The 26,727-nt window shown below is 44.8% G+C and overlaps 1 protein-coding gene across 22 annotated transcripts in view; it reads left to right on the forward strand.

The window, feature by feature from the left end:
* Positions 1-26,727, forward strand: part of tcf7l2 (transcription factor 7 like 2) — a 91,947-nt gene that overhangs the window by 26,749 nt on the left and 38,471 nt on the right. For 10 of the 22 annotated variants that reach the window (XM_069155485.1, XM_069155483.1, XM_069155486.1 and 7 more), the window contains exons 4-5: positions 5,503-5,604; positions 13,212-13,271. The exons of 4 other annotated variants lie outside the window; for them this stretch is intronic. In XM_069155485.1, the coding sequence (XP_069011586.1) occupies positions 5,503-5,604; positions 13,212-13,271 (162 nt within the window). The remainder of the gene's footprint in view (positions 1-5,502; positions 5,605-13,211; positions 13,272-26,727) is intronic. 8 more of the 22 variants (XM_069155490.1, XM_069155476.1, XM_069155479.1 and 5 more) reach the window with 1 other exon arrangement.

Consider the following 26,727-nt stretch of genomic DNA (forward strand, 5'->3'; position numbering starts at 1 on the left):
TTCCTGGTTGCAAAATGCCTCTGGCTATCAGAGCAGGTGGGGTGCTTTTTTTTTTCTTTAATATTTACTCATAAAATGTGTATTAGTAGAACCAAAGCAGCCTTGATGGGCCCTCTTGTGTTAGCTAACTTTCTCCCAGTTTTGTCAAGGAATTCTTGCACCGCTTCCCAACACCCATCCCTCCAAAGACATGTACTGTATGCATAAAACAGAAACAACACTGAATCATATAGCTGAGTGGGCTTTTATTATTATTATTATTTTTTTTTAAGCAAGAGGATTTCAAAAGGTCTCCGTTAAGCTTCTCCCTCCCTCAATTACAGAAAATGACTTTCTCCTCCTCGATAAATTACGTGTTTGCAGAAGCACGCGTGTGTTCCCTCTCCTGCACCTGTAAGTAAGGACAAAGGCTGCCAGCATTATCCGCAACAGATCAAGACAATATGCTCAGCTTTCGTTTTTAAAGGGATAAAATTGTAGTCAAACTGGATGGACTAATCTTTTAAGCTCTGTGCAGTTTACTTGCAGAGCTTTGAATGGGCTCCTCTTACTAGCCTTGATCATTTCAGACTTAAATAAAGCTCTTTATAGTAGCGGTCTGATTGGTGTAATCTGCAAGCTGTCAGTCCCATCTCCGAGCAGTCTCCCTGAGGAGCTGCTGGGCCAGTTGCCCATGGGATGTTGGAATATGGGTGAGCATTGTTGTTCAGGTGTGAACCAATGAGTAAGCATGTACCATATGTTAGGTCAGGGCTCCCGCATTATCTCTATACATACCTTATGACGCCCGTGTAGAGCAATGTCATGTCTGTGATACGAAGCGGCCACAGATGGTCCAAAGATCTGCTGGACTCTCTAAAGCAACACCCAGCATCCATATGCTGACTCTCAACCCAAGCTGCTATCTGTCTGTCTGTACACTCTGTTTGTGTCTGTCTGCCCTCCATCCGCACATTGCTCTCATGGCTGAAATGATTGATGGAGCCCCAGTGGCCCTCATCATTTGTCTCATGGTCCCCCTGCTGGAAAGTAGACCCGTGTTTGGGAGCCACATTGGCACATAAGGAGCTCTGTTTGTTTGATTGGTCTCGAGCCCTCTGCTCCTAATCCAAAACAAAACGAACAAGCCGAGCGGCGACTGCTGCTCCAGCCGCCAGGCCGCATGTGATAAACACATCAGATGGGGGGGGGGGGGGGGGGGGGCCTGGATGGAGGAGAAGCTGGTTGTTGACCAGAAACAGGCAGAGCGATCCCGCAGTATCCGTGTCTGTCCTTCACACTGAAAAAATTATGAGTTATGAATTCCCCCCCCATCCCTACCCCCCTTCTGTGTCAATAGCACATATTGACGTTTGGTTAATGATTGATAGGATGTAGAAAAAGTGGTTTATTTTGGGAGGATCACAGTGGAGCTCTGGTACCAGGGAGAGGTGTTTTTAGTCCAAATTGCCTCTGCGCCAGCTTGTTGAATTAGTAACAACGGCGTTGGACGCTGGTGTGTGTGTGAATGTGTGACGATGATGTGCGAGTGATCTGGACGCCGCTCCCGTTTGTCTCCAGCCTGCTTCTCCTCTGCCACAAGCTGTGACACCGGGACCGGGGCCTCAGGTTGTTTTCACCACGATGACAGTCAGTGTGGATCTGGGTTAACACTCTGCAGCTCATAACATGCCAAAACCTCGGGACAGCAGCAGTCGGTCACGTACGGCTGAGTGGTTCAACATGCAAGGAGAAAGCACCGACTCAAACATAGGATGGGAACAAAATAGTGCTGAAACAAATCATGAATTGATCATCAGAGAATAAATCTTAAAAAAAAAAAAAAATAAAGTCTATTGGTTGTATTTGGAGTTTCAACTGTTGGTCAGATAAGCAATTCGAGGACATCGGATTTGAAACTTCTGACAGGCATATTTGACCATTTTCGGACAATGGTTTGTTGTGTGTACAGCAGATAAAATAATCAATAATGAAATTAATTATATGTTGTAGCCCTTGTAAACCCTCACTCCCCCCAACGCCCCCTCACCCCATCACCGGTCCCCTCCTTGCGCTTGGGAAAGCAGTAAACGACAGGAAAAATCGGGACAGTGAGGGTGAGTTCATCCCTCTGTAAGGCTTTAGAGGACTCCCTTGTCTTTCACTTCATCAGAGACAATTGAGTCATTCAGCTCCCATTGTGGGGCTGGCCAGGCGAGGAGGGGCGCAGGGTAGGAGGGTGGGGGGGTTGGGATGGAGAACAGGGGGGGGAAACATGGGGTTGGGAGGCTGAAAGGGAGAGGGGAGAAGCTGTCCGCCGCACAACCCAGAGCCGGAACACAACCGCTGGGTGGCTCTTACAGGGTGGGGGTCTGTCAAGGAGGGTGGGGTGGGTGGGGGTGGGGGGCTGGTTAGTGTTTGTGTGTGTGTGTGTGGGAGGTAGAGGGGGGGGGCAGGGGAGACAGAGGAGACAGAGGAGACAGAGGAGAAGAGAGTTATCCTGGAACTCCGGAGCAATTTGTCACATTGGAATGGCTCTTGAGTTACACGGGGGGCCCCCTCATAGCAGGAGAGTTTTCGGGTCGCAGAGTGGGTGAACGGGAGGAGGGGGGGGGGGGGGAACTTGGAGCAGCCGAGAGGGGTCAGGGGTCGCGGCCTACTCAAGGCCCGGGCAGTGTGTCCGTTAGCAGGGCAGACGGGCGGGTGGAGAGCGAGGCAGGAGGCCAAGGAGGGGGTGGTCGGAAAGCCCGGCGCTTGCCAAGGCTCCGTTTTCCTCGGGATGCTTATAAAAATCTGCAGGAGAGATTAGTGTGTGAGAACATTTGCAGGGTTGAAGTGGAGCCACTCGTCAAGGCATGCGCTCCAACACCCTCCCCTCTTCTTGGTCTTTTGGTGTCTCACTACCCGGTTGCCACACTCGGGGAGAGGGGGGAGCGGGGGGGAGGGGGTGTCACCTTCACGCTCCTTACCCACCTCCTCAGAATGTCCTTCCCCCGTCGACCCCCTTCTCCCAGCTGCAGCTGTGTTTGAATATTTGCATGTACGAGCACGTATACACATGCACACGCGATGGCGAGACTTTCCCAGGACTGGATTCACAATTCTCCTTTCTCCGGCGCTGCCCCGTCTTCAAGCGCCTCTTCCACCAGCGGACACCGTCTTGAATTACCTCATGGATGACAGCAGCCTTGTCACTCTCCTCCTCCTCCTCCTCTTTTACTGTTACAACACCACCCTCCTCTGCTCCTCTCGCCCCTTCGTGGCAATTAATACCCAGTGTGGGGGGGTCCATAAAAAAACCCGGCAAGACCTCAACTCTGGGTTTTTTTTTTTAGTTTTTTTTACAACCTTTCCTTTTTCCACTCTGATGACATACAAACAAGCATAAACAAACCCAGTATTTTAGCAGTAAAAGTCGTCTTTGGGTCATAAATGAGCTTTAGTGGTGGAGAAAGACCAGGCAGCGCACAGTTTTTTTTTTTTTTTTTTTTTTTTCTTTTCTCGCATGGGCTGTAACTGAGGACATGGAGTCAATAACTCCCTCCAGCATCTACCACTGGCAGGCACCCCACAGTGAACTCCTCGCTAATTACCACTGATTTAGACACAGTCTCAGGGAGGGTCACGACACACTCCCTCTCTGACCAGCTCTGACACACACACACACACACACACACACACACACGCACACGCGCAAACACAAATACTCCCAGACGTGCATACAAACTAGCGGCCACCTTGGCAGGATGGCAACTCAAAGACATTGAATCTACCTGCATCACTATAGGTTGGCTCCCGCCGCTCTTCGTAGGTTGCGTCACAGTCGCGTCGGCAATGCCTAAAACTTTGTCCGCGAGGAGGTGATTGTTAAATGGAACAAAATTGGGTGAATTACTTTGGTCTTTATTGCAAAGAGACGCATAATTGAAATCGCTCATGAAATGGAATTTAAAACGATGAGAAGAGAAGAAAGGCGCTTTAGTGTTTGGATTTTTTTTTTTTTTTGTCCAAACGGTGTTGTCGACCCAGCTCCGAGTCCAAATTCACGCGTCGGAGCATTTTTAGGTTGTGAGTAATAAAGCGGCGTAAATCATGTCGCCAATTTTTAGCGAATGTCCGCGGCACCAAGGTTACAACATGGGCCTCCTCTGCATTAATAAGCCAGCACCAATGATTTCAACTGTTTCTTGAGACAAACCTGATTTTTGCTGCCAGATATTTACCAGACCTGGTCAGTAAAGGTTTTTTTTTTTTTGTATATACATATGTTTTCAGAATTGGTTTGTGATGCATACAAATAACCCTAACCCATTGTTTAGAAAGCCGCTGCGGCCAATATTTGAATGTAATGAAACTGAAGCCACCAGTTAGTCACAGGTCATTGCTCTTTCACTGTGTCCAGCTGTTGCCCACAGTGGTTTCCCCTCTTCAAAAATGTTCAGGACCTTCACCTCCCAGTTGAAACAGCTGCTGTGACCGCTTTCCTTCAAACTAGGTGGCTGTGACACTGATAAGCAGAGTTTGAACCACATACCGTAGCAAAGTCAACACCAGGCACTCGGTGGCTGAGAAATCTACCGAAAATTTGATTTACGGTTGATTGATTTCGCGGATTTTCCTTTTCTAATTAAGGCAAAATATTGTTTTACATGACATCAGATTTGTGCATTTGCCTTGTTTATTATGACGGAATATATAAAGGTCAAGAGTTTTTCCTGGTGATTTCAGAAGCGTGTACTACGTAGTCCATTTTTGGTCAACACCGCTGATGTCATCAAATTTAAAAAAGACTCCACCTAGTTTATTACACAGACAGATGTTTCTCATGACCCTTGTTTCTGCTTATCTGTTTTTTCATATATGTGTGTGTGTGTGTGTGTGAGAGACAGAGAGAGAGAGAGAGACAGAAAGGGTGGGAGAAAGACAAGCAGACCTCTGATAGACGCCAGGTCAATCATTTATGGGGGCAGTCAGGAGGTTTAGCCTCAGAGGAGCGTGGCGTCGCACCACGCTTTATCCACTTTATGGGTTCCAATAAAAGTCTGACAACAGTTACATTTATGACATTAGGTCATCTTAAAGCCATAAGCTGTGTACAGTACGAGCTCCAAGTCACCCCTGACTCCAGAGAAGGGACTTGATGAAATGACGTGTCTGCTACTGAATAATAAAAAAAAAAAAAGCTGTCTGTCCTTGCGATTCTTGCTCACTGTGAAGCAGCCTGGTTACTGAAGAAAAAGTTTTGTGTTGTTCTGCAAAATACCAACATCAATGTGTTCTTTGGTTTACTGTGTGGACTCCCGGACCCTTTGATGCATGCTTGAGGCCATCCTCACCCCTTCCACCATCCGCCTTAAGATCTTTATTTGCCTTTCCATATTTTTGAGTTTCCACACCCGTACACTTGTCAAGAAATGTCGTCTCCCTTTTTTTGTCTCCTTTTTAATTTGTTCTTATTTGCTTTCTGCATTGTTAACATGTTTTGTTTCTTTCTTTCCATTCTGTTTCCTTTCTGCCATTCAGTACCTACAGATGAAATGGCCCCTGCTAGATGTTCAACCAGGAGGTCTTCAAAGTAGACAAGCACTTAAAGATGCCAGGTCCCCGTCACCGGCACACATCGTTGTAAGTAATACTCCGCTCGGTACCTTTTCCTCTTTCACCAGCTCTTCTTCCTTCATTCATGACAGAAAGAACAGAACAGAAACAAGCCCTGCTTTCCTCCCGCCATCCATTGTGACTGGATATTTTGTTTGCATTTACCCTTAAATCCCAGACACTAACACACCCAGTCAGTTTCATGTAAACGTGTCCTTTTATAGAGTTTTATGGATCCTAGAAATTAGAGCTGTTGTCAGTAAGTGGGATGGTCCTTGGGGCAGGTGCACAGTGGCAGGTGCACCAGTTGTTCTTTGAACGGCCATGCTGCCTGTAATCTTGAAGCAAATGATAGCTACCAGGCCAGGCTTGTACGGAGCTGGATGATTACGGAGAGCTGGTCTCACGTTGTCAACTTTTTTTTTTTTACGAGAATAATCTAATGCTGGGCTGCTAGCGTACTGTCTTTGAGGCAAGTGTGGGCGTTCCTTCAACATTGATTACCCTATCCGTGGAGTTGGAGGAGTTCTCTGGCAGGAGAGTTGGCTGGGCAGCCATAGGGGCATATGCAGTACATGCACATAACAGAGCACCCACCCCGGGCATGTCAATATCTAAGAGGCTAACAGCTCTAGAATGAACAGTTGGATGTGAACTCGGTAGTTAGCCCAAGGCTTAAAGTTTTCAGGAGGTCAGAGGAAAGGTTGAACATAGGGAGGTGTACATATGTGGTCACAGGGTTAGCGAGCCAAGAAAATCAATGAGAGTGGGGATTGAGCAGAATTAGTGAGGTGACCGTTAACGCCCCGGGCCAATATTGGCGCAGTTTTGGAGTCGTGCATCAACACATTGTTTGGGGAAAATGGACATTTTAAAAGGACATAACAATTTGAGGAGGAGAAGCCTTCCAAGTTTCTCTGCTCATCAATACAGCATCTCCTGCATCGACAGTTCATCGTCGCAGCCGATAATTCACGTCTGGCCCTTTTTTTTATTTGTGCACTCCGTGAAAAAAAACAGTCCGTTGTCGTCACGGCTCAGGAGCTCACACGGACCGTAAGTGATGCTTTTTATCACACGGATCACACTGTCAAGACTCAGCCCCCCCCCACCCCCTCATTAGTTCAGTCACTTTTATGGTGTGTAATAAATACTGTCTCAAACAGTTACTCAAGAGTTGGCAAACCAAGACGTCCTTGGTGTTTTGCCCGTTTAAGTTAAGCACATCTTAAAATAGCAGGAGTTGACAAGGCTGTTTATTTGAAACAGAAACCTTGTCAAAAGTTGTGTTTTAAGACAAAGAGCCAGCAATGACAGTGTCGTTCTGAACATAACAAGCCCAAGCCCAGCTCAGGCCCTCCTTATCTTCCCCCTGTGATGCAGTGTTATTTTTATACCAAAGAGTTCAGGGGCCTCTTCATACTCTGTTATTTTAGGAGACGCTGAGAAAAAGAGTCACAACTCCTATGAAATCATTAAACTGGTCGTAGGCAGCAAAAGCTGCAGGTAAATACTTGAGGTTTTATCCTGCTATGAGTCATATGGCTGGAAATACTTACCACCTCACATACACATAAACTCCTGCTGTACGATTCACTTGACTTCAGTACATGAAGGAAGTTTGAGAACAAGAGGAACATTTTCTAGATTAACTTTTTTTAGAAAGCATCAGTGACAATATAACACTTTTAAGGCACATTTCTGTTATAATATTTATTTCAGTTCGATTAATCAAGTATATTGGCTTCTAAATGATCTTTAATTATTATAAAAACCCATTTTTATCAATTTTAACATCTGTTTTTGCATCATATACAGAAAGTTGTGTTGGAACCACAGGCAGTCAATCAAGCATGCAACACTAACAGACTTGGAACAAACAGGCAACACCAGCTATTCATCACAAAACAGAAACTGGCTATGGGGCAAAAAAACAAACTTGAAACAACAAAGATGGACAAGCAGTCAGATGGAAAAAAATAAGCTGTTGCATTGAAGTACAGGCTCATTCACAACAGCAAGATGTACTGACTGCACCTATTGAGCTACATGAAAAGATAACGGGCATGAAGACATAAATTGGTGATAAGTAGTTGGTTAGTGAGATGTAAAAACAAACATGTCGGAGGAAAACTGACAGAGACAATTAAGAAGGAGCAGAATCAGACACCTCAGTCATATGGCAGATTTATGGTTCTCCCAATTTAAAAAAAAATACTGAGTGATATCACACCAAAATGAAGCTGGGTTTTAACTGATAATAAATTGGGTTTAACAACAACAGCACATTGCATTTGCTTCAGAGAACAGCAGGTTTAAATATTCTCATTTACACGTTTTGTGAAAAACAATTTTTAAGCCATCCATAACTGGATTGATGCCAAAGTTTAAGCACAGATTTGCACACAGCCGATGGATTTAGTTCGGTCTTGATCGTGATATGAGGTCTCGGAACTCAAACGATAAGGTGATTTTAGCCTAAAATAAAAATGAAGTTAAGTAACGTATTTAAATTCCAGCGGAGTATTTATCGGTTCAACAGTTGGATTTGATGATTAATAACTTGAAACCAAATGAACATTGTGGTATTTTTCCTTCAGGCTTTAGTTCTAAGCTGTAAACCGAAGCAAGAGCAGATTGCAGTCGTGGAGCACTATTCGACGCATATTGTGATTAGCACTGACATTGATCAATATGAGAGAATATATTGTAATATTCGTGGTCATATTGCCCAAACCCCAGTGTGATCTGTTTGATAGAGTACACAGGCTGGTAAGATCAGAGGCATTGCAGCATCGCTGCATCGGCACACAACTGGCTGTTAGTACAAGTGATGAAATTGAATGTGAAATGCAGCTTGTATTGTTGGCACTCCTTCCATCCTGCTCCAGCATCCACCTCTGACTGAGAAGGAAGTGTGATCGAATGTTTCCCTGGTTTGCATCATACCAGCTGTCGTTCATATAGAAAAGACAGATTACTGTGTACAGCACTGTGAATGCCAATGATAACCCCACACGGACTCCCGCAGGTGTCATTCAATCGGTCAAGATTTTTTTTTTAACTATAAGAAGTAGGCTCGCATGTACCAGTACGTGATCCCCTTATCAATGAATTGGGCTGTAAACGGTAGTATCTATTTGTTTATAATGTAAAGAAACATTCCAGCACCTTGACCTCTGCCTGCCTTAAACGTTCGCTGGCTGCATGGGTAGTGATAAGAAGCCATTGATTGGCCTGCTAGATAGCAGCGCAAGTGACCCGGAAACGGTTGAAACAAGAATAGAAAGACAGTTAGAGATAAAAGGATAGATACAGACGGCTGTAGATAAAGCCCATGACAAAGTTGAGGAGGAGGATGGACGGAGCAGACGAGAGATGGACAGGGACAGAGATACAGACAGATCGCTTCATTTCTGTCTGGGAGGCTGAGCTGAGGTGGACTGCTGGAGGATCAGCTGAGAAAAGAGGAAGTGACCTCACACAGGCTGGTCTTTCTGAGGGGCGCTCTGTATGCCCCTGTTTACCATGCCCTCAAAGGGGGCCGCGTAGGACCTTTTTGAAGTGCCTGACCACCCCGCAGGCAGCCTCAAAACCTGCCGCTGCTGAACTTTTATGCCATTGGCTGAAAGTTATTCAATATTTATCCACCTATTGATGTGTATTTTTTTGAGGGAGAGACTCCCAAGAAACATATTTTATGCCTCACACAGCTCCCGAGGGAGAGATCATAAACAATCCTTGCTTTGTCAACTTGCCTTTTTTTTTTTTTTTTTTTTTTTTTTTTTTTTTTTTTTGTGTGATGTTTTAATTTGACATTGTGGGCTCGAAGCGGATACTTAGCAGCAGGAAGTATCTTACAGCAGGTTGACACAATTAAATGCATGTCTTTTTATCAGTTTTGCACTTTTATTTTGACAGTGATTATTGTATTAACCCAGTAACACAACATACCATACCAGATTGTTTTGTAAATCCACAGCTTACACCGTGAGTGTTGATAGCATCAACAACAGTGCAGTAAAGGACTCAGCAGGAATCTGGGCTCATGTCTGTAATGTCGTGACATCATTTGCCTGAAAGGTATTAAACCATCTCCTCTCACAGTCATGCGATCCTGTGATTTTATTTTTAGTTTAAGATACTGCAGCACCTCTGCAATGAGGTATGAATGCATGTTAAACAGAAGTCACTCTAACTGAATCATGTTTCTTAATTTGCTATTCTGGGAATTTGGGGGGGAAAAAAACCCGTTAAGAGTATACACACATCCATGCGCGGACGGACACACACACACACACACACACACGCACACACACACACACACACACACACACACACACACAGACAGCCTTAGAGTCTAGAGTCTAGCCCTGGCCGAACAATGTCTCCATTGTTTTGTGGGCTTTCACTGGCAGCAGGGGACGGCTGGAGTGTTAACCATTTCCCAACTGCACCTCACTGTGTGTCATTGTGTGTGTGTGTGTGTGTGTGTGTGTGTGTGTGTGTGTGTGTGTGTCAGAGGTAGTGAAGCATGGGCTCAGGGAAGAAGAGAGGGAGGGCAGTTGCTCCAAGTGTATGGTAATTAGTGTGGAGGAAGTGATGGAATCTGGCCATTTTTACAGCGTGCAAGACCTCCCACCTGAGTCTCTTTACAACTACTGAACATGCTGATTTTATTCCCATTCAGTCTCACCTGTTCCTCTGAAGAATGTGTGCAGGAAACGGGCTGAGCAGAGGGTGAAAAGAGCTGACGTGTTTTTGATATTATTTAAAAAAGAAAAAAACAGAACCGCGTGTTTCAGAAAAGACACAGAACAATGACTCTGCGGATCCCCTACAATGGGCCAAAGGACTAGATAGACATGCGACTGCTACTCTAGGTCAGTGTTAGAAAAAGACGGGATCACATTCACCCTCCTTGACCACTTCTCTGTCCATTTTGGAGGAACAGGGATAAAGGGGGCTTCCTGTGGTCTGAATGGGCCGTGCACCTGGGCTGTCCAGACAATTGTCCAGGACTCTGGGAGGCCTAGCCTTCTCCGCTGTTAATGAGCGACCCCATTGCACCACCCACACACTGTCCACAGGCTTTACCTAGGAGGCTTTCTCTATCCTGACTTTATGCCGACCTTAAGCTGCTCTTTCCCTCTGCATTTTAAGCCCTTTTCCAAATAACCTTTTGTCTTCTTTCTCTGCAAGCGTCCCTCCATCCACCCTCAGCTGCAAGAGAAAGCTCATATCTCACACATTGATTTATTCTTGTGGTCACTTTTGGATAAAAAAAAAAAAGAAAAGATATAAACATCTGGTTCTTTTACGTACAAATAGTTTCTCAATAAAATTATCCGAAAATATACTCGTATTCACAACATACACTGAATTTACATATGGTGCGATTGTAGATTTGATCCGTATCGCCCACTTCTTCTTGGCAGTGTGATGCAGCCCTCAGCTAGAGTCCGTTGTGCCCGTCCGCTGTCTCTCACTGTCTTCTCTAGACAAGACATTTGTTCAAGGGGTCACGCTTACATCATCAGCTCGGGCCAAAAAAAATCGGAGTCTGTCGAGACGTAGCGTCAGGCCCGGGAACTGTGACAATGAAAATGAGAGCACCGCAGTCATTGTATCTGTCCAGCAGTCTGGACGGCGGCTCGTTCCCACAGACAATCCACTCAGTGTTGGCTTAGTCAGCAACAATACCACAACAATGACTGAAGGGTCTTGGACTTTGAACATAATACAGAAACAATTTAAAGTTAAAGTTCCTGATAAATTTCAAATAGTATGAACCAACCGAACAGAATTCAGTGTGTATATTAAACCTGTACTGCAAGACGTTAACAAATACATAAATGTCCACTACTTTCAAGGCAAATGCCAAAGGACTTTACACAATGCTGATTAAACTTACCACCGCCAGATAAAACGTGTATTTCACATTTGAACTGGCTAACTTCCGGTTTCGTCCTATGCCAACTTGAATGGGGATAAAATAATTCAATCGTGTGACTCTTCTAGACTTTATTGAACCAAATGGATTAAATGCTGATCGGGAAATGAGTCATTTTACTGGGTTTTGACGCCTTCCATTTGATTTATCCACAGTTTATCCACAGTTTATCTCCCGTTTTGCAGCTGCAACTGTAGCGATGTAGGATACGATGGAGCTGATGACATTATGTATGCTATTTCTCTCACTGGCAGAAGGGAACAATTTAAGTTCTGCACTGCAGGTTTAAATATATGAAAAACATCATTAAGGAGCTTCTCCATTAGAACATCTGTTTGTAGCAAATGTGAATAGCATCTTTTGTTTTGCTTCTGTGTGTTTCTCTGTGTGCAAATAGCTCTAGGGCTGTTGTCTCTTTTTTTTTTTTCTTTTTTTTTTCTTGCAGTGGTATTTGACTGTTAAATAACCCCTGTGAACTTGAGCTACCCCAGGGAATGTGTGACTCTGTGTTGGACACGCACATTTGGAAAGGATAATACGTATTTGTATGTGTAAGTGTGTGTAAGTGTGTGTAAGTGTGTGTGTGTGTGTGTTTCACCAATAACCACAGTGTTCACTGTGTAGCTGTTATGAAAAGTTATCTTGCTGGCCCCGGGGTCAAGCACAAGTACAAATAGAACCCAGTGATCTCAGTGCAGAGAAAGCGATGTGCACAGTAGCTTTTAGGTACTGGAGCCCTTCAGTAAACTAAAGGCCCTGTTGCTTTTCTCTGCATGTTCGGAGACTTCGACTGGCGTGTCCTTTCTTTCATAGGAAATCAATATCTCCCTTTCCCTGTTTTCTTCTCCTCCTGTCCTCTGTCATCTCCTGATAGAGAGATTCAAGATCAGATTTCCTGCTTTTAGGGGGGAAAAAATATGCCAGTTTACCTCTGAATTCCTCCTCCTTTAAATAATCATGTAAATAGCTCACAAGACACACGTTTATAATATTAATGCATATAGTGAAGTGGTAAGAATATCAGAAATTCCTGCTCTGGGGACTCAATGTCAGCATACTTATAGCTTAATTCATAATTGCAATTATACCAGTTTTGACATCAAGAAAAGTGTGAATCTGATTCTTGGATCCGCAACAAAAGGCTGCCGCCTGTTTGCAGTTTAAATATTTTTAGCACGTGCCAAATTTCGGTGGCGACAGTGGATCCCCAGATCAGCTGACTGCTGCTGAACATCTGTGAAGGTGTGCACGCTGAGGAGATAAAATGTTCTACCAAAGTGAAATATTGTTTGAACAACCTGCCAGCCGGTACCAACAACCGTGTAACCAGTGCAGAGGCAGTGTTCTCCCATCCTCCCCGTGTAAAATTAGTACTAATGGGGCCGAACATGCACCCAGGAGAAAGCTGAGCCAGCAGAGATGAGGTAGTGGCTTAAATAACTAAAAAGCCAAGGGATGCATTATTTCCAGGGAGAACACGTTGCTTTTGCATAAAACCTGGTCGGCTGGGATTGTGTGCAGATCTGTGTGTGCGTGTGCGTGTGCGTGTGCGTGTGTGTGTGTGTGTGTGTGTGCGTGTGCGTGCGTGTGTGTGTGTGTGTGAGTGTGAGAGAGAGAACAAACGAGAGATGGAGAGCTGATATAATTGTGTGACTTGGGAACGTCCATCTTTGCCTTTCAGGGGCCCTTCTGCTGGGAATTCCCCGGACAGTCAGATCTGAGCCTTCACCAATTTCATTTGGTGAGAGACCTTTGAATTCCAAAAATTTTTCTTTCTTTTTTTTTTTGGTTGATTCCACACACAAATTAACAACTGATAATTGATGATTTAAAACATTAAAATAAAATGAATGAAAAAAAAAAAAATGAAATCCTGGTGATAATGATAATCATGCTGTGTTGTGCTTTGTGCTCATTCAGTGCTGCTGCTTTGCTGCTGCTGATCTGCTTTTTTAATGTCTGAAGTGATATTTGTGTTGGAGGGATGATTTGGATCATACATTCCTCATATATTTGACCACCTGATTTTTTTTTTTATTTTTTTTTTTTACACCAGACAGCAGAGACTGTTAAGCTTCTTGAGGTCATTTAGTTGGTTTTGTGCTTAGCTTTATTTGGCTTTGAACTCCTTCAAGGATTTTGTTTGCCTTCTTTATTTTTTATTTTGCCTGACTGGTCTCGGTTTCTGGATCATTCTGCTTTAATGGCCGACAACATCCTTTTTAAGGGAGTCATTGTCATATAAATGTGTATATATATTTGGTTTGAATTAGCCTGCAATCCACCGTGCAGCTGTTTTGAATAGAGTTGTCTTTATTAACAACAGGCAGAGAGCTAGTTGGATAAATAGAAGTGTTTATGTCCACTGGTTGAAGATTTAGATTAAAGATGACCTAACCTGGAAGTGATATAACACTGAATGTCCGTCTTTAATAATTAGAAAAAAAACCATCGGCCATTGTCCTTTAAAAAAAAAAAAAGAAAAAAAAAATCTCTTAAATACGAATTGTAAATTAAAGACAGAGGAGCCTAAAGGTAAAGTTAGTCTTGTTTTCACTGCAGAGCTGACATGCCGAGGACATTAGTAAGCCTTGTTTTGATTTGTTTCAGTCGGGCACTGTGAAGCCAGAGAGAGGCTGGCGTTTGGAAGCCCAGAGGAGAAGTCTTAATCTTCTCTGAGACAACCACGGCTCTCTGGATTGCCTGCTTGTATTGTTTACTAATCAATTGCTTGTTGATTTTGCACACTCTGTCGGGCTTTTGTTGTTTAGTAAATAATATAACTACTTCAAGAAAAGAAAAAAGAAAAAAAAGGGGGGGGGCTTGATTGTGCAAACAGCTATTAATATGATGGTTAACATTCCTCTCCCCATGTCAACTTGATGCTTCCCCCCTCTCCCCTCTTATACAAGTGCCTTTGCTAGAACTTGTTTGACAAGGTCTGGCAGGATCACTGTTGGGTGTGCCTGTCTTTCTTTCTGTGTGTGTGTGTGTGTGTGTGTGTGTGTGTGCGCGCGTGTGTGTGTGTGTGTGTGTGTGTGTGTGTGCGCGTGTGTGTGTGTGTGTGTGTGTGTGTGTGTGTTTGTTTGTGTCTCACAAACACACCTTTGTCTACAGCAGTGCGTATGCAGCGTCCTTGGTTCTAAGGTGTGACTTGAGTTTTAGATGACAGGCAGTCAGAGTTCGGTCGGATCATGTTATGACTTTTACGTGTTTGCAAACAAAACTATGAACCCGCTTAGCCCCCGAGCACTGACCGTCAGGCGTGCTCGGTGTGGACACTGAGCCAGCAGATCAAACAGCTGAGTGGGCTTTAGAAAGATGTGGTAATCGTGATTTGGTCATAGTTTGTTTGTGCAAGGAACTCAGGATCAAGGTTCAGAAGTATTACGGATGAATAATCCTAATTTATGGGGAAGCGCTCCTCGACGGGCTAGCGGTCGAGGGCGCTCATCTTTGACAAAACTCGCCCAGATAGGACGATCCCCGGCTGCGTCCTGCGGGCCGGCCCTGTGAGCGACAACAGACTCGGCAGCTCCGCGCGCTACTGTATTAACACTGGAGGCCGTTTCACAGGGAAACTTGTTTTGACAGAACTCCAGGTGTCTCATTGTTGGGGATGGCATGGTTCAACAGATTTACCAATTAGCACTGGGCTGAGGGCACAGAAAGGGTGGGAGGGAAGGAGAGGGGAGGGAAGAAATTAAACTGGGTGTGTGTGTGTGTGTGGGGGGGGGGGGGGGGGACGAGGCGGATTTAGCTGCAGTGATGGAATGAGGTTTTAAGTGAGAGGGGCTGGTAGGGGAAGGTGTGGAGGGAAGGGAGGGAAGGGAGGGGTGTGTGTGTGTGTGTGTGTGTGTGTGTGTGTGTGTGTGTGTGTGTGTGTGTGTGTGTGAGACCATACGGAGGCAGGCTGGAGTAAGGCGATCCTTGACCTCATTTTTTCTTTTCCCAGCAGTAGTATGGAAGAGGCTGAGGTTTGAGCTGAGCCACAAAGAGGAGGGGAACTCTGTCGAAAGAGAAGAAGGGGGTGCGAGGGGAGGGCGGGAGGGAAAAGGGGAAACACAGTGACGCATGGCAACTTCTCAGCTAAGAGTTATGGTGGGGGTTTTGTTTTGTTTTAACTTGGCTACTCGGTGAATTTTAAATTGAATGATTGAAATTTTGTTTGTGGCATTTTTTTGCATCAAGCATGTGACACTTAACTCTGCTGTTATGTGCTGCTAACAAACGTCCATCTGCAGGAGCGGTCATTTGTTTTGCCTCCCTCCCTCCCCCTCCCCGCCCGTCCCCCCCCCCCCCCCCCCCCCCCCCCTCCCACCCACCCACCCTCCCCCTGGCTTGCTGTTCACACTCTGGTACGAGGCAGAATTGTGTGGGATTAATCACAATGTTATTACACTCGCTAACCCTCTTTGTTTTTCCTCAGAGGTATCTGCTCCATTTTCCAGGAAGTTTGGAAGTGAACTTTTGAGAACGGGGTGAAGTGATTTTAGTGAATATCTCTGGGGTGGCCCGCAGACATTGGAGCAGTTTTTGCCTCTTGGTTGTTATGACACTGACATGTGCGCACACATGCCTGTTCTGTAGGTACATGAAATCACTGGCCTTTATTTAGTCGAAAGAGTGGGCTGAAAATGTACAACTAATGAAGGTGTGTTTGCAGTGTTGTGCTTCTACTTTCAAACTGACAAACTCTCTGAAGTTGAGAAAAATTTCACTTTTGAGAGGATCATGCCTTCTTTTTTTTTTTAAGTCGACTAATCACAACAAAGAAAAGTCAGGCTTTCTGTATGTGTAGGAAGCTGTCAGTTTACAACAACAACAACAACCAGACTAAAAGTGTGAAAAGTAGCAAAGTTGAGATGTAGCTGTTTGTCTGATCTTTAAGTCTGTAAGCAGAGAATGGGATTTCTAGTTTGAGACACTGTTTAATATCGTGGATGTTCATGGCAGAGGATCTAAAGGAAAACGGGTGACTTGAGGTTCACATATGCTTAATGGATGCATTTCCCTGCAAGACTTTCTGCATTCAAGTTTCTAATAAAGTCACAAGTCGACATTTTAAAACAAGGAAGGTTTGTTGCTCAGATGATTTGACACTTGAAGCCTTTATTATCAGTGCTGATACATGTACCTTGTGGGCTACTGTGCAGAGTCCAAAGTCAGAGACAAGACATTCGTTTTTAAGAATTCAACCATTACTAGGAGCCAAATGTACAAAGATTGGAGAAAAGCAATCAGTGAACAGAAAAGCAATCAATATTTCAGCCTCAAAAAGGGCCCTTCCACTACAGGTATTCTACTCGACTGTACTCGCTTTTGGTAGCAGGTGCTTTTCTGGGTTGTCTTCTACTTCAGATAGTGGCCCCTCAATGCGACGTCACATAAAACTGCCATGGTGCGCGACACACACTCCCTGAATCCTTTCCCCGGTGACCAGACACCTCTACAATCGACCATTGCTCGGTTTTACGAGTTGTCATTCATCGAATAGTCCAGTGAGTAAAGAAAAATGAACCGCTGTAGTAGTTTGGCTATTTAACAGTAGCAGTAGATTTATGCAGGACGACCCAATGTCGCACACGCAGCGATTGTGACAGTTTTCTCTGACCAATCAGCGCTCTGCAATTTCACCTTTTTTTTTTTTTTTTTTTTTTAGTATCGCCTCAGTTTGCTTGGAACCTCGAAAGAGGCAATACCAAAAAAAAGTACCAGGTACTATCAACAACTTTTGCCAAATGAAAAACTTTAAAAAAACAGAATAAAGTAGAACCGAGCTGAGCTGGCACTGGACGGGGAAATGGAGCTAAAACACACACACAAGTTACTGTTGCGTCCATCATTCTAAGCTCCAGCTTAAAATTCAGCCTCACAGATATCTCTGGTTTTATTATGATTTAGCGTGGCGCGATCCCACAATTGCTTTGGCAACTGTCTGTTCTTAACATATGAACAAGCAGCTTGTGATTGAGAGTGATGGAGACAGCTTTCTGGAAAGCCCACTATAGTGGGGAAAGATGGAGAGTGGGGGTAGGGGTGGAGTAGGAGGGTTGGGGGGGGGGGGGGGGGGGGGAGGTGGTGGGGGTGGGGGGGGTGGTGGTGTGAAGCCCCGCCAAATTCCCCAAAGAACAATTTACAGTTATGGATGAATACACTGTCGCAGTCAAATTTCAACTCTGTGAATTTGTGTGTGCTGAAGACGGTGGAATGCTGAGTGATTCCAGGGAGCACTTAAGCTGCCTCGAATTCAGTTTTCTGTTCCCAGCCGCGTTAAAACAGCACAGGGGCTTTTCTTTGGAGTTTGCAGGGGTAAACACTGGGTATCTGCTTTCTGAGCCATTTAGCGTCGTCCTCTGTCACCTCCCTCATATATTCATAAACAGTGTTTTCTGGTTTGTCAGGGCAGCCTGAACGAGACTAACCCCCCAATTTATTTGATTTTGTTCCTCTCGGCGGTTCCAATGAAGACCTATCTGAACTTTTCTTGGATTTGTTTGGCTACGGGTTTGATGTGCGTGTTGTTATTTTCTTCTTCTCCGTCTTCCGAGTCTGTGTAGTCGACAGTGTCTTGAGTGCCAGGCCCTGCTTTTGTCTTGGCCTGGGGAAAGAATTTGATGTGATACTTATTTTCCTACTTTCTTTGAGCATTTTTTTTTTTTTTTTCTGCTGCTGTTTTTTTTCCCCTGTTGTTGTTGTTTTGTCGCTGTTTTTTCTAATAGTCCTGGAAGTTTGCGACACTGCTTTGAGGCAGGTGACGCTGTGATTTGACTGCTCTTGCATACCTTTGCAGGTGTGCACGCGCTTTTCATTTTTATTTATCCGGCCATTAAAAAAAAAAAACAACAACAACATCCTCCTAACAGGAATGGCCTGTTCAAACGTCACTGAAATCAGTCAGGTAATAGCAGCAGGGAAGTGTGATGGGGTGAAAAGGAGACCTGCATTCTGTGAGATTAAGGAGGATCATCATACTGGAGGTTTTGGATGAAGGGAGAGATGGCTCAACACTGACGATATACGGGCTGTTTTTCTGGGGAGAGAAGTCGAAACTAATGTGTCAGAGCACTTTTTCTCATCAGCAAGACGCCCAGTAGACGCCCAGCGCCGGCCCGACGTCGCCTTTGGAAAGATGCAGAGAAATGCATGCTGGGAAAAGAATAAACAAGCCTGTCACCAAAGTTGGGAAGAATCCTTAGTGCAGCGTTACTGTCAAAAAGCAGCTTACATTTCATACATTATTAACATTACCTAAACGCATTATTTGTGTATTTATTCATTCATTTGTCTTGTTAACATCCTCCTGGAGTAAGATAAACAGAGCGGGCCAGACTGGCTGTGTGACAGTTGTGTGCGAGATTTGAATAAAAAGCCCGGCAGCGTGATTGGAGTGAGACAGGAGCGGATTCTGTGGACACCAGACTTCCTCTCCAGGCTCATTAAGGGACAGTAAGGCGATGATGTCGAATCGGCGCGCACTTTACCGGCCTGCCTTTTCCTTTGAACAGCATCGCCCTCTTATCTGCGACATGCTCTGTTCCTCCATAAGAAGACGCTCCTACTCCCCGTGCACGCACACGCACAAGTCTGTCTCTCTTTTTCACGCACACACATTCGGCCTACATACACACTCTTCGTACTTATTTAGTTTGTGTCGACAGAAAACTCTTAAGTATGTGGCTTGTCCACAGAATTTTGGCAGCTTTTGTTGTATTTTCTCCTACGCTATCGAAAAGCCTAGTACTTGTTTTTCTTTTTTTTTTTCCTGTTCCTTTTTTCTGCACAGACATCACAAATGGATATTTTAATTGGAACTTTTGGCACTGTCTCCATCTTGTGTTGGAATGGCAGACAAGTGAGTGGCTGGCGAGGCCGGGACTGGGCTGATTGGTGTGTAGCGAGGCGTGCCTAAATCAACTGGCAGCATGAATAGCTTGCTTGATTCTCACTGGCATTCACTGGAATCCATGGCATTTTTTTTTTTATTTTTTTTTTAAACAAGATTCTTTCTTTGGGAAAAGTGTGGAATAACCAACAAGGGAGAGAGAATACCTCCTGCTTCCCTGAAGCATGACTTCCCTTTTGTTTTGTTGGTGCAATTTACTTCCCTTTATGCCAACTCGCTTCTTGCTTCTTTTGTGCTGTTGTCAGAATAGAATGGCTAACCCATGTTGCTCCTGTACTCCAGCCACAGATTCATTCACTTTACAGCTTCATAGGAAGTTTTTGAAACATTCATTTGCCCACGATAATGAAAATAAATAAACATGTGAATGATGAATAGCTTTCATCTTGATGCTTTTATTTTGTAGTCTGAAAGGAAGTCTTAAGTCTGTTGACATCAGTGAAGAAATAATAAAAACTGATGGAATCACCCCTGAAGATAAATGAACATATCTGCTTCTTGAAGTGACATTTAGTCCTCAGATTGTTTTACAAAGTTAGTCGTGACTCTGCTATGCAATCTTTGTGTTTGGATGTCTTAAGTTGTTGCAAGGGCGTTATGAAATAGTGATGTCATAAGCTGAATCTTCAAGTTCAACCACGAGCGTTAAAGCAATTGAATTAAACAGAGTAGATTCAAGTTTTTAGATGTGATATGATGATTTTTCTTCAGCTGAGTAGCAGTACAACACCCACTACATATGTGCCAGACCTGATCAAAATAATTCAAAGAAATTAAAGCATTTTCCTAAATAAGCATATGGTGCTTGTGAATAGTTTATTTATTCATTGGGAACTTGAGGAAATGTGCACTTCCTGAATTTGGGGATTTGAAAGTGAATAACTTCTGACCCCAAATGACACGTTGGACTCGACTCCTGCTCCAGCGAATGTTAACTTTGACTCCGCTGCAGCAGCTAATGCGAACCATATGTTTGAGCTGTGCATCTGCATAAGTACACACCTGTTTAAACTGTGTGTGTGTGTGTGTGTGTGTGTGTGTGTGTGTGTGTGTGTGTGTGTGTGTGTGTGTGTGTGTGTGGTATCGGGCCCTTTACTTTGGGCTGGTCGTCAGTGCTGTGTAATTACCTGGCCGTCTGCCACCAAGCCCCACTGGAGCGGAGACAGAAGTGGAGCTGTGTCTTACACAACGTAACGCAGCAGCCCGGCTGAACCGCTGGCCCGGAGTTTGTTCAGCTTGGCGTCTGGACACAACATGGAAGCTGCTGACGTGTAGGCGAGGTCCGGGGAGATTTCTAAAGACTTGCTTAAAATTATGATCTACATATTTAGATGTATTGTTTCCAAAAAAAAAAAACAGGTTCCAAGTGTATCTTCTTTTCCCTGTAATATTTATATAAAAGGAGATATAGCACCGTCAGATTGGCTTTTCTTGTCTGTTTACCTTTTTAAAATAATTTAAAACAGAAAAGCCTCAGATTTTTATATCGGCGATGACAAAAAAGAAGAAATTGAAGATATTTTTGTTTGATAACGTATTTGACTGTATATCAAACACTAAAGTAAATACAGGGCAACACGCCAGAAAAGGTTGCACCACTGCTCGAGGGCAGACAGCTCTTAACTGACAGACACAGATGAAAACGAGGCCAGCCAATCAGAAGCAGGGAGAAATCACAACACAGATTTATAGCTTTGGCATAAAGAAAATACCTCGACTTGCATGTGACGTTGCCTCACTTCACCAGTCACTTGCTCTAATGCTGAGGTGCACCCCCTACCTGCAAGGACCAGTGTCCTAGGTGTACAGGTGAACACACGCCGTGCATACTGCGATGTCAGCCTGCCTCCACCGCCATTTTAATTGTTATATCTCTTCAGCCTTGATATGAGCAAAAAGGAGGCCTCGGCACATCAAAGGCTACCTCCCCTAGTCTTACAAGTTGCCTGTCTCTTTGGAGGAGCCCTGGCTTTGGAGAGTCAGAAAAAGGGGATTGGATAGGCGGTGTGGATTCCCGGCTGGAATGAGTTTGATGGACTAATTGTAGCCCCCAGTGGACACAGGCATACATCACAGAGGGCTGGCAGAGTGGGGGAGCAGCGGCTGTGGATGAGGAGCGGCAGTAGCTCACAAGACTGCAGTGTTTTTGTGTTCTTCTGGGATTGAATTAACACCTTTTTCCACGTGAGTGCATCCATTAATGATGCAAACACATCAGCAAGCCTTGACAAGCGTGCACGTTGGTCACTACATTTAATAATCCTTCTGACTGCACCGAATCGGGGGCTGACCCCATAACACACTGCACAACAAAGCGATATAATACACCGAGGAAAAAAAAAGCACAATGCTGTACTACCAATAGCATTACCAACTGGCTCGACTGTTGCTGTGATCAAAAAGGCTCTCTGCAGCTTTCAACGGTTTTCTTTCTTTTTTTTTTTCCCTATCTGCATCAAAAAGAAATCAATTGCCAAAACTTTCGAGCACATGTATCAGATTTTCCTCCCATCGCCCTCCTCCCCTCCCCACCACCAGTTTGGCAGTTGTACATTATGCCACAAGAGTAAAACGCAGTTAAAAGGAGCGAGGCACAAGGAGATGACACCAGCAAGGAAGCAGCTCGTGTTGGGTCGGGCCTTGGCTTGGAGAAAATCAATGGGAGGGAACACTTCCATACACGGAAATGGCACAATGGGAGGGAGAGGAGGGAGCAAAGATATATATATTTATTTTATTTTTTATTTTTTTTTACTGAAAAATGATGCATTTGTTTTACCCAGGGAGAGAAAAAGCAAAGACGAGCAGAGAGAAAAAAACCCACTCTTCTGAACATCTTTTGAAAAAAAGCTCATTCTTTGGTGAGGTTGAGTTGTGTGGTTAAGGTTTGTTTTATCCAACTGTGCGGAAGCGTGTGTAGCTGTCTTTCAGGTCTCTTTTTTGTTGAGGCGCAGAAAGACTACTCATGGCATGTTCAAGGGCACTCAGTGGACACGGATGCCCTGCAGGAGGCGGAATTATGAATACAACATGAGTAAACAGACACCTACATATACTATTAAAATAGTAAGCCTAGTACTTGGCAAGAGACCATCTTAAGTAGTAATTTGAGCCAGTCCGTAGCAGTTCAACCTTACTCTTCCGAGGGTCACTGATAAAGACTTGTGGAAAATCAGCTCTAATTTGCCTGATAGTGGAATGATTTGCACATTGGCAGTAATGTATTCCTGTGTGCATTCCTCCAGTACAACCGTTTTAGTATTCAGTTTAGTGATAAAGGATTTTTTTACACAGCAGCTGTGAACAAAGAACACAATAGCACACAAACTCGAAACACAATTCCAAGCCTGAGCCTTGAATGGCATTCAGACTTCACTGTGACTGAGCGAACCCATTCAGCGCGAGTACGCGGCAGTTGAAGAGATGGTATCAAGTTGCCTGCAGATGGAGGTCAGTGTGACTGGCACAGTTGGCACCTTGGCACAGCAGCAGTGTGCTGCAGCACTCAGCTCCGCAAAGGATGCGTCGACTGAAGGGGGGGACTGGGGAGCGGAGCGTTCTTCTCACTTCTCCTTTTTTTTTTATTGTCTGCGCTTCCTGTTTTGAAAGCCATTAAGGAGCAAATTTCCTCACAGCGAGAGGGGAGATGAAAAGGCCCGGTCTTTTGAAACATGTCCAAGCACAAATGTGAAAAAGAGGGGGAATGATAGCTATCTGTAAACATCTCTTTCGAGGGGTCGACGGAAAAGGAATTGTGAGGGGGGAAAATGATACATTCATTTGAGTTTTTCTTTTTTGATTTGCTGATGAAAGAGATGCTGCAGTTTTTGTTCCACGCCAGCTGTATTGCTCTTTTCACTACCACACTAATGCATCAGGGCAGAATCGCTCAACTACACAGCCACCACCCTCTAACCCCCTTCCGAAAATGCTTTGTGACATCTGCATCCACACATGTCTGCTTTCACTGTAGCCAGCGAGTATTTATAGATGAGTTGGTTTTGTCGTGCATTGATCCCTGCGGGTTCTCTGATCACAAAATTGTACTTTTAAGCAGCTTTTATGTGCCATCATAAAGAGTAATCTCTACGCATTTGAACAGAGAGCACCAAAGGTTACCTGCTTAACCTGAGGGGTTATAAAGACTTGATTAGGTCCTTGGCAATTCTTTGTTTCAAAATCCAACACTGGAGCTGTCACAGCTGTCATTCCTGTTTAGTATCTCTTTTGTTGGCATACAGTATATTTACACCAGCTTCCTCTCAGTGATGCTTGCCTAGTTTCTCAAGAGTAGCAGTAGCTTGGTGCTGCAGACTCTCCTCCTCCCTCTCCCTCTCCTCCTCCTCCTCCTCCTCCCTCCTCTACCCCTCACTGCCCCCGAGCCTGGCCAGTCTGTGCCTCTTAATAAAACCGACAGGCTCTAATTGGGCTTAATTGCACCCTTCGGGCGTCGTCAAAAGGAGTGTTGCTAAACAAACTGCAGGGTCTGCAAGCAGGCCAGCCAGTCTACGGCAGCACGTTGGCCGCTAAGCTCATGCCTCCACGTACGTGTACAAATTGCCAGAGCTGTTGCATAAATCTGCAGCATATGTGAGCGTATGATGGCGTGGTAGGAATGTTCATGAGTAAGCATCCCATTTAATTGCGTGGGTGTACGTGCAGCGAGTTTGGAGAAATGCAAGGAAACCATTCATTCCTCTCTGTGAGCCAACTGAACAAGAGCTCACAAGTCTGAGAATCTTATGCATTCAAGTAGGCAGCATCACCTGACTGTGAACCTCTGTGCGCTCTCCGCCGCTAAATCAACACCGACAGTAAAACAGAGTACGTCTGTGTCTTTGAGGAAGTGTCTACAACTCCAGGTGTCAGAAAAGCCTTTTAAATCCCTACTATTATGAGAAACCCCTACCAAACAAATCCCTGTCTGCCTTTCAGCAATATAAGCAAAAAGATGAAGTAGTGCTCTACATCCCAGTAGCACCACCTCCTGGTTAACGGACGGGGGCGACCATAACACTGGTTCCCATCGAACGTGGGCTAATGCAGAGAGGTGGAGCCGGCACTCGCCACATGGACCTTTGCAGGGTCACTGACCACAATCGATGCAGAGCTCCAGATGCGATTGAGTCATTGAAATGGCAAAGCCTAACCTGTGTGTGTCCGTGTGCGTGCGTGCGTGCTCGTGTGTGTGTGTGTGTGTGTGTGTGTGTGTGTGTGTGTGTGTGTGTGTGTGTAAGACGGCAGTGCCCTAAAGCTGCGACCCACAAGGAAAAAAGGAGACATAATCACAGTGAGCGTGGCGCAGTGCTAAAATCCTTCTGGCTATTTGTTCCCCTGCTACCCTTTGAGCTATTTACTCATTACAGCCTTTCACAGCCTGGTAGTCTTCCCGAAAAGTTTTGGAGTTCCACTTTGTTTTGAAGGGTTGAAACGCCAAAATGCCACAAACTGGATAATTTCTATTGTGCAGCGTTCGAGCACGTTATGCCAGGAAAGACACGGGGAACGAGGCATCCACTGTGTTTTTGTCTGCAGCTTAAAAGTCATGTAATGATGCAGTGGCGGAGCTGGAGGCCCCATAAAGACTGGAAAAGGCCTCATTTCGGGGACCTGCTGCCGTTCCAGTGTCTTGACGAGCGGCCTCTGTCACCCCTTCTTTTAGGAAAAGAGGCAGAGCACATAATTAAGATATACAGCCCAGGGTGGACTGAATATATAGACTGAAAATATAGAGGAGCAGGCCAGTCGGCCTCAATCGCAGCCTGTGGTTTCGTGTTTGGCTGCAGACCGTGCCCAGACCTGTGTGTGTGTGTGTGTGTGTGTGTGTGTGTGTGTGTGTGTGTGTGTGTGCGCGCGCTCGCTCGCAGTATGCTATAAAAGGCTGGTGAGTTGAGCCATGGCCTCTATGTATGCGGGTATTCGAACACGTACCCACTAAACTCTATATGGGTATTCTATGTATTGTGTGCGTGTGTGGGCGGGTGGATGCCGACCTGCTCCCTGACCCTAAATTCTTCCCCGTCCCATCTCCCCACATTCATCCCCGTCCTAATATATAATCCTGCTGTCTCGGGCAGCAGTGTGCATCTGAGAGGACACTCTTCGACTTTCCACACAGTGTACACACAAGTGCGCGCGCACATACACACCGTGCTGCTCACGCCTCAGTTGTTTCAGTGCTTTGTCACTCTCTAATGATAACTATCCATCAATGGTAGGGGCGTTGCTCTTGGAAATGAAGATGGATTGAATTAGCGTCGAGTGTGCCGGCCGCTGCGTCGTGGTGGCAACCCGTAATTACACTGTCAGGACCATTGAACCATCCCCCCCCTTCAACGAGACGCTGAACTTAACACATTTACACCCGTGTTGATTACAAGGTCTTTTAGTCTGGGCAGATTCACATCATGAAGTTCCTAATAGCAAGTGAAGGGCCCAGTCATTTGCGGAAGATTAGTGTTGCTGGTGTGGCGCGTATGCAGCAGTTCCCTTTGCACTGAAGTGAACGTTCGACTGCCGCAAATTTGGCCTTATTGAAAGAGAAATGACAGCGAACGCGTCACGCAGTCTCATTGTCCCAGTATAAACAAATACACATGGGAGCATTCGTGTGTGGAGCCGGCCTACACACTGGAGTGAAAACATTTAAAGAAAAAACAAGCAGTTTGGAGCTGCACTCAGAAAGGGAGCCGAATAATCGCTGGTGCATACTTGGGAGGGAAGTGTGTGGATGATATAAAAACGACAGTTGCAATTAAAGTACATAATGCACAAAAATATAATTATAAATATCAAATTCCCAGTGAGGTTTGCTGTTTCAGTGCACTGATATCAGTGTACAATAAACTGCAAAATATCCTGCCTCTATTCCATATCTTTGTCGCAAGTTTCAAACATGTTTGAGAACCGCATTTTAAGGATAATTTAAAAAAGTGTTTTTATATATATATATAGTAAATATTTTAAGAATATCGACCAATTTGCGTACTCCCTAATATCAGCATCGCCCTCAGAAATTCAGTATCAGTCGGGCTCTAGTAACGTATATTTAACATGTCCGGCTTCGTGGGATTTCAGATTTAAAAACAAAAAACAAACCTCAGAAAGATTTAGCTGGTAATTAGCTTTCAGGTATCTGTGGAAAAAAACACAGCAGCATTTGCAACAACAAGGCGTTCACCAGGGTTCTGAATGGGAGCTGACATCACACCGCTGGTATTTGAAGAAACACGAGCACAGATAGCATTTACAGTGTGGGGCAGTGCACGCAAGTAACACAAGCAAACACAAC

Source organism: Embiotoca jacksoni, unplaced genomic scaffold, assembly GCF_022577435.1.
Source record: "Embiotoca jacksoni isolate LCO1_2020_lvr unplaced genomic scaffold, fEmbJac1.0.p SCAF_20, whole genome shotgun sequence".
NCBI lineage: Eukaryota > Metazoa > Chordata > Actinopteri > Embiotocidae > Embiotoca > Embiotoca jacksoni.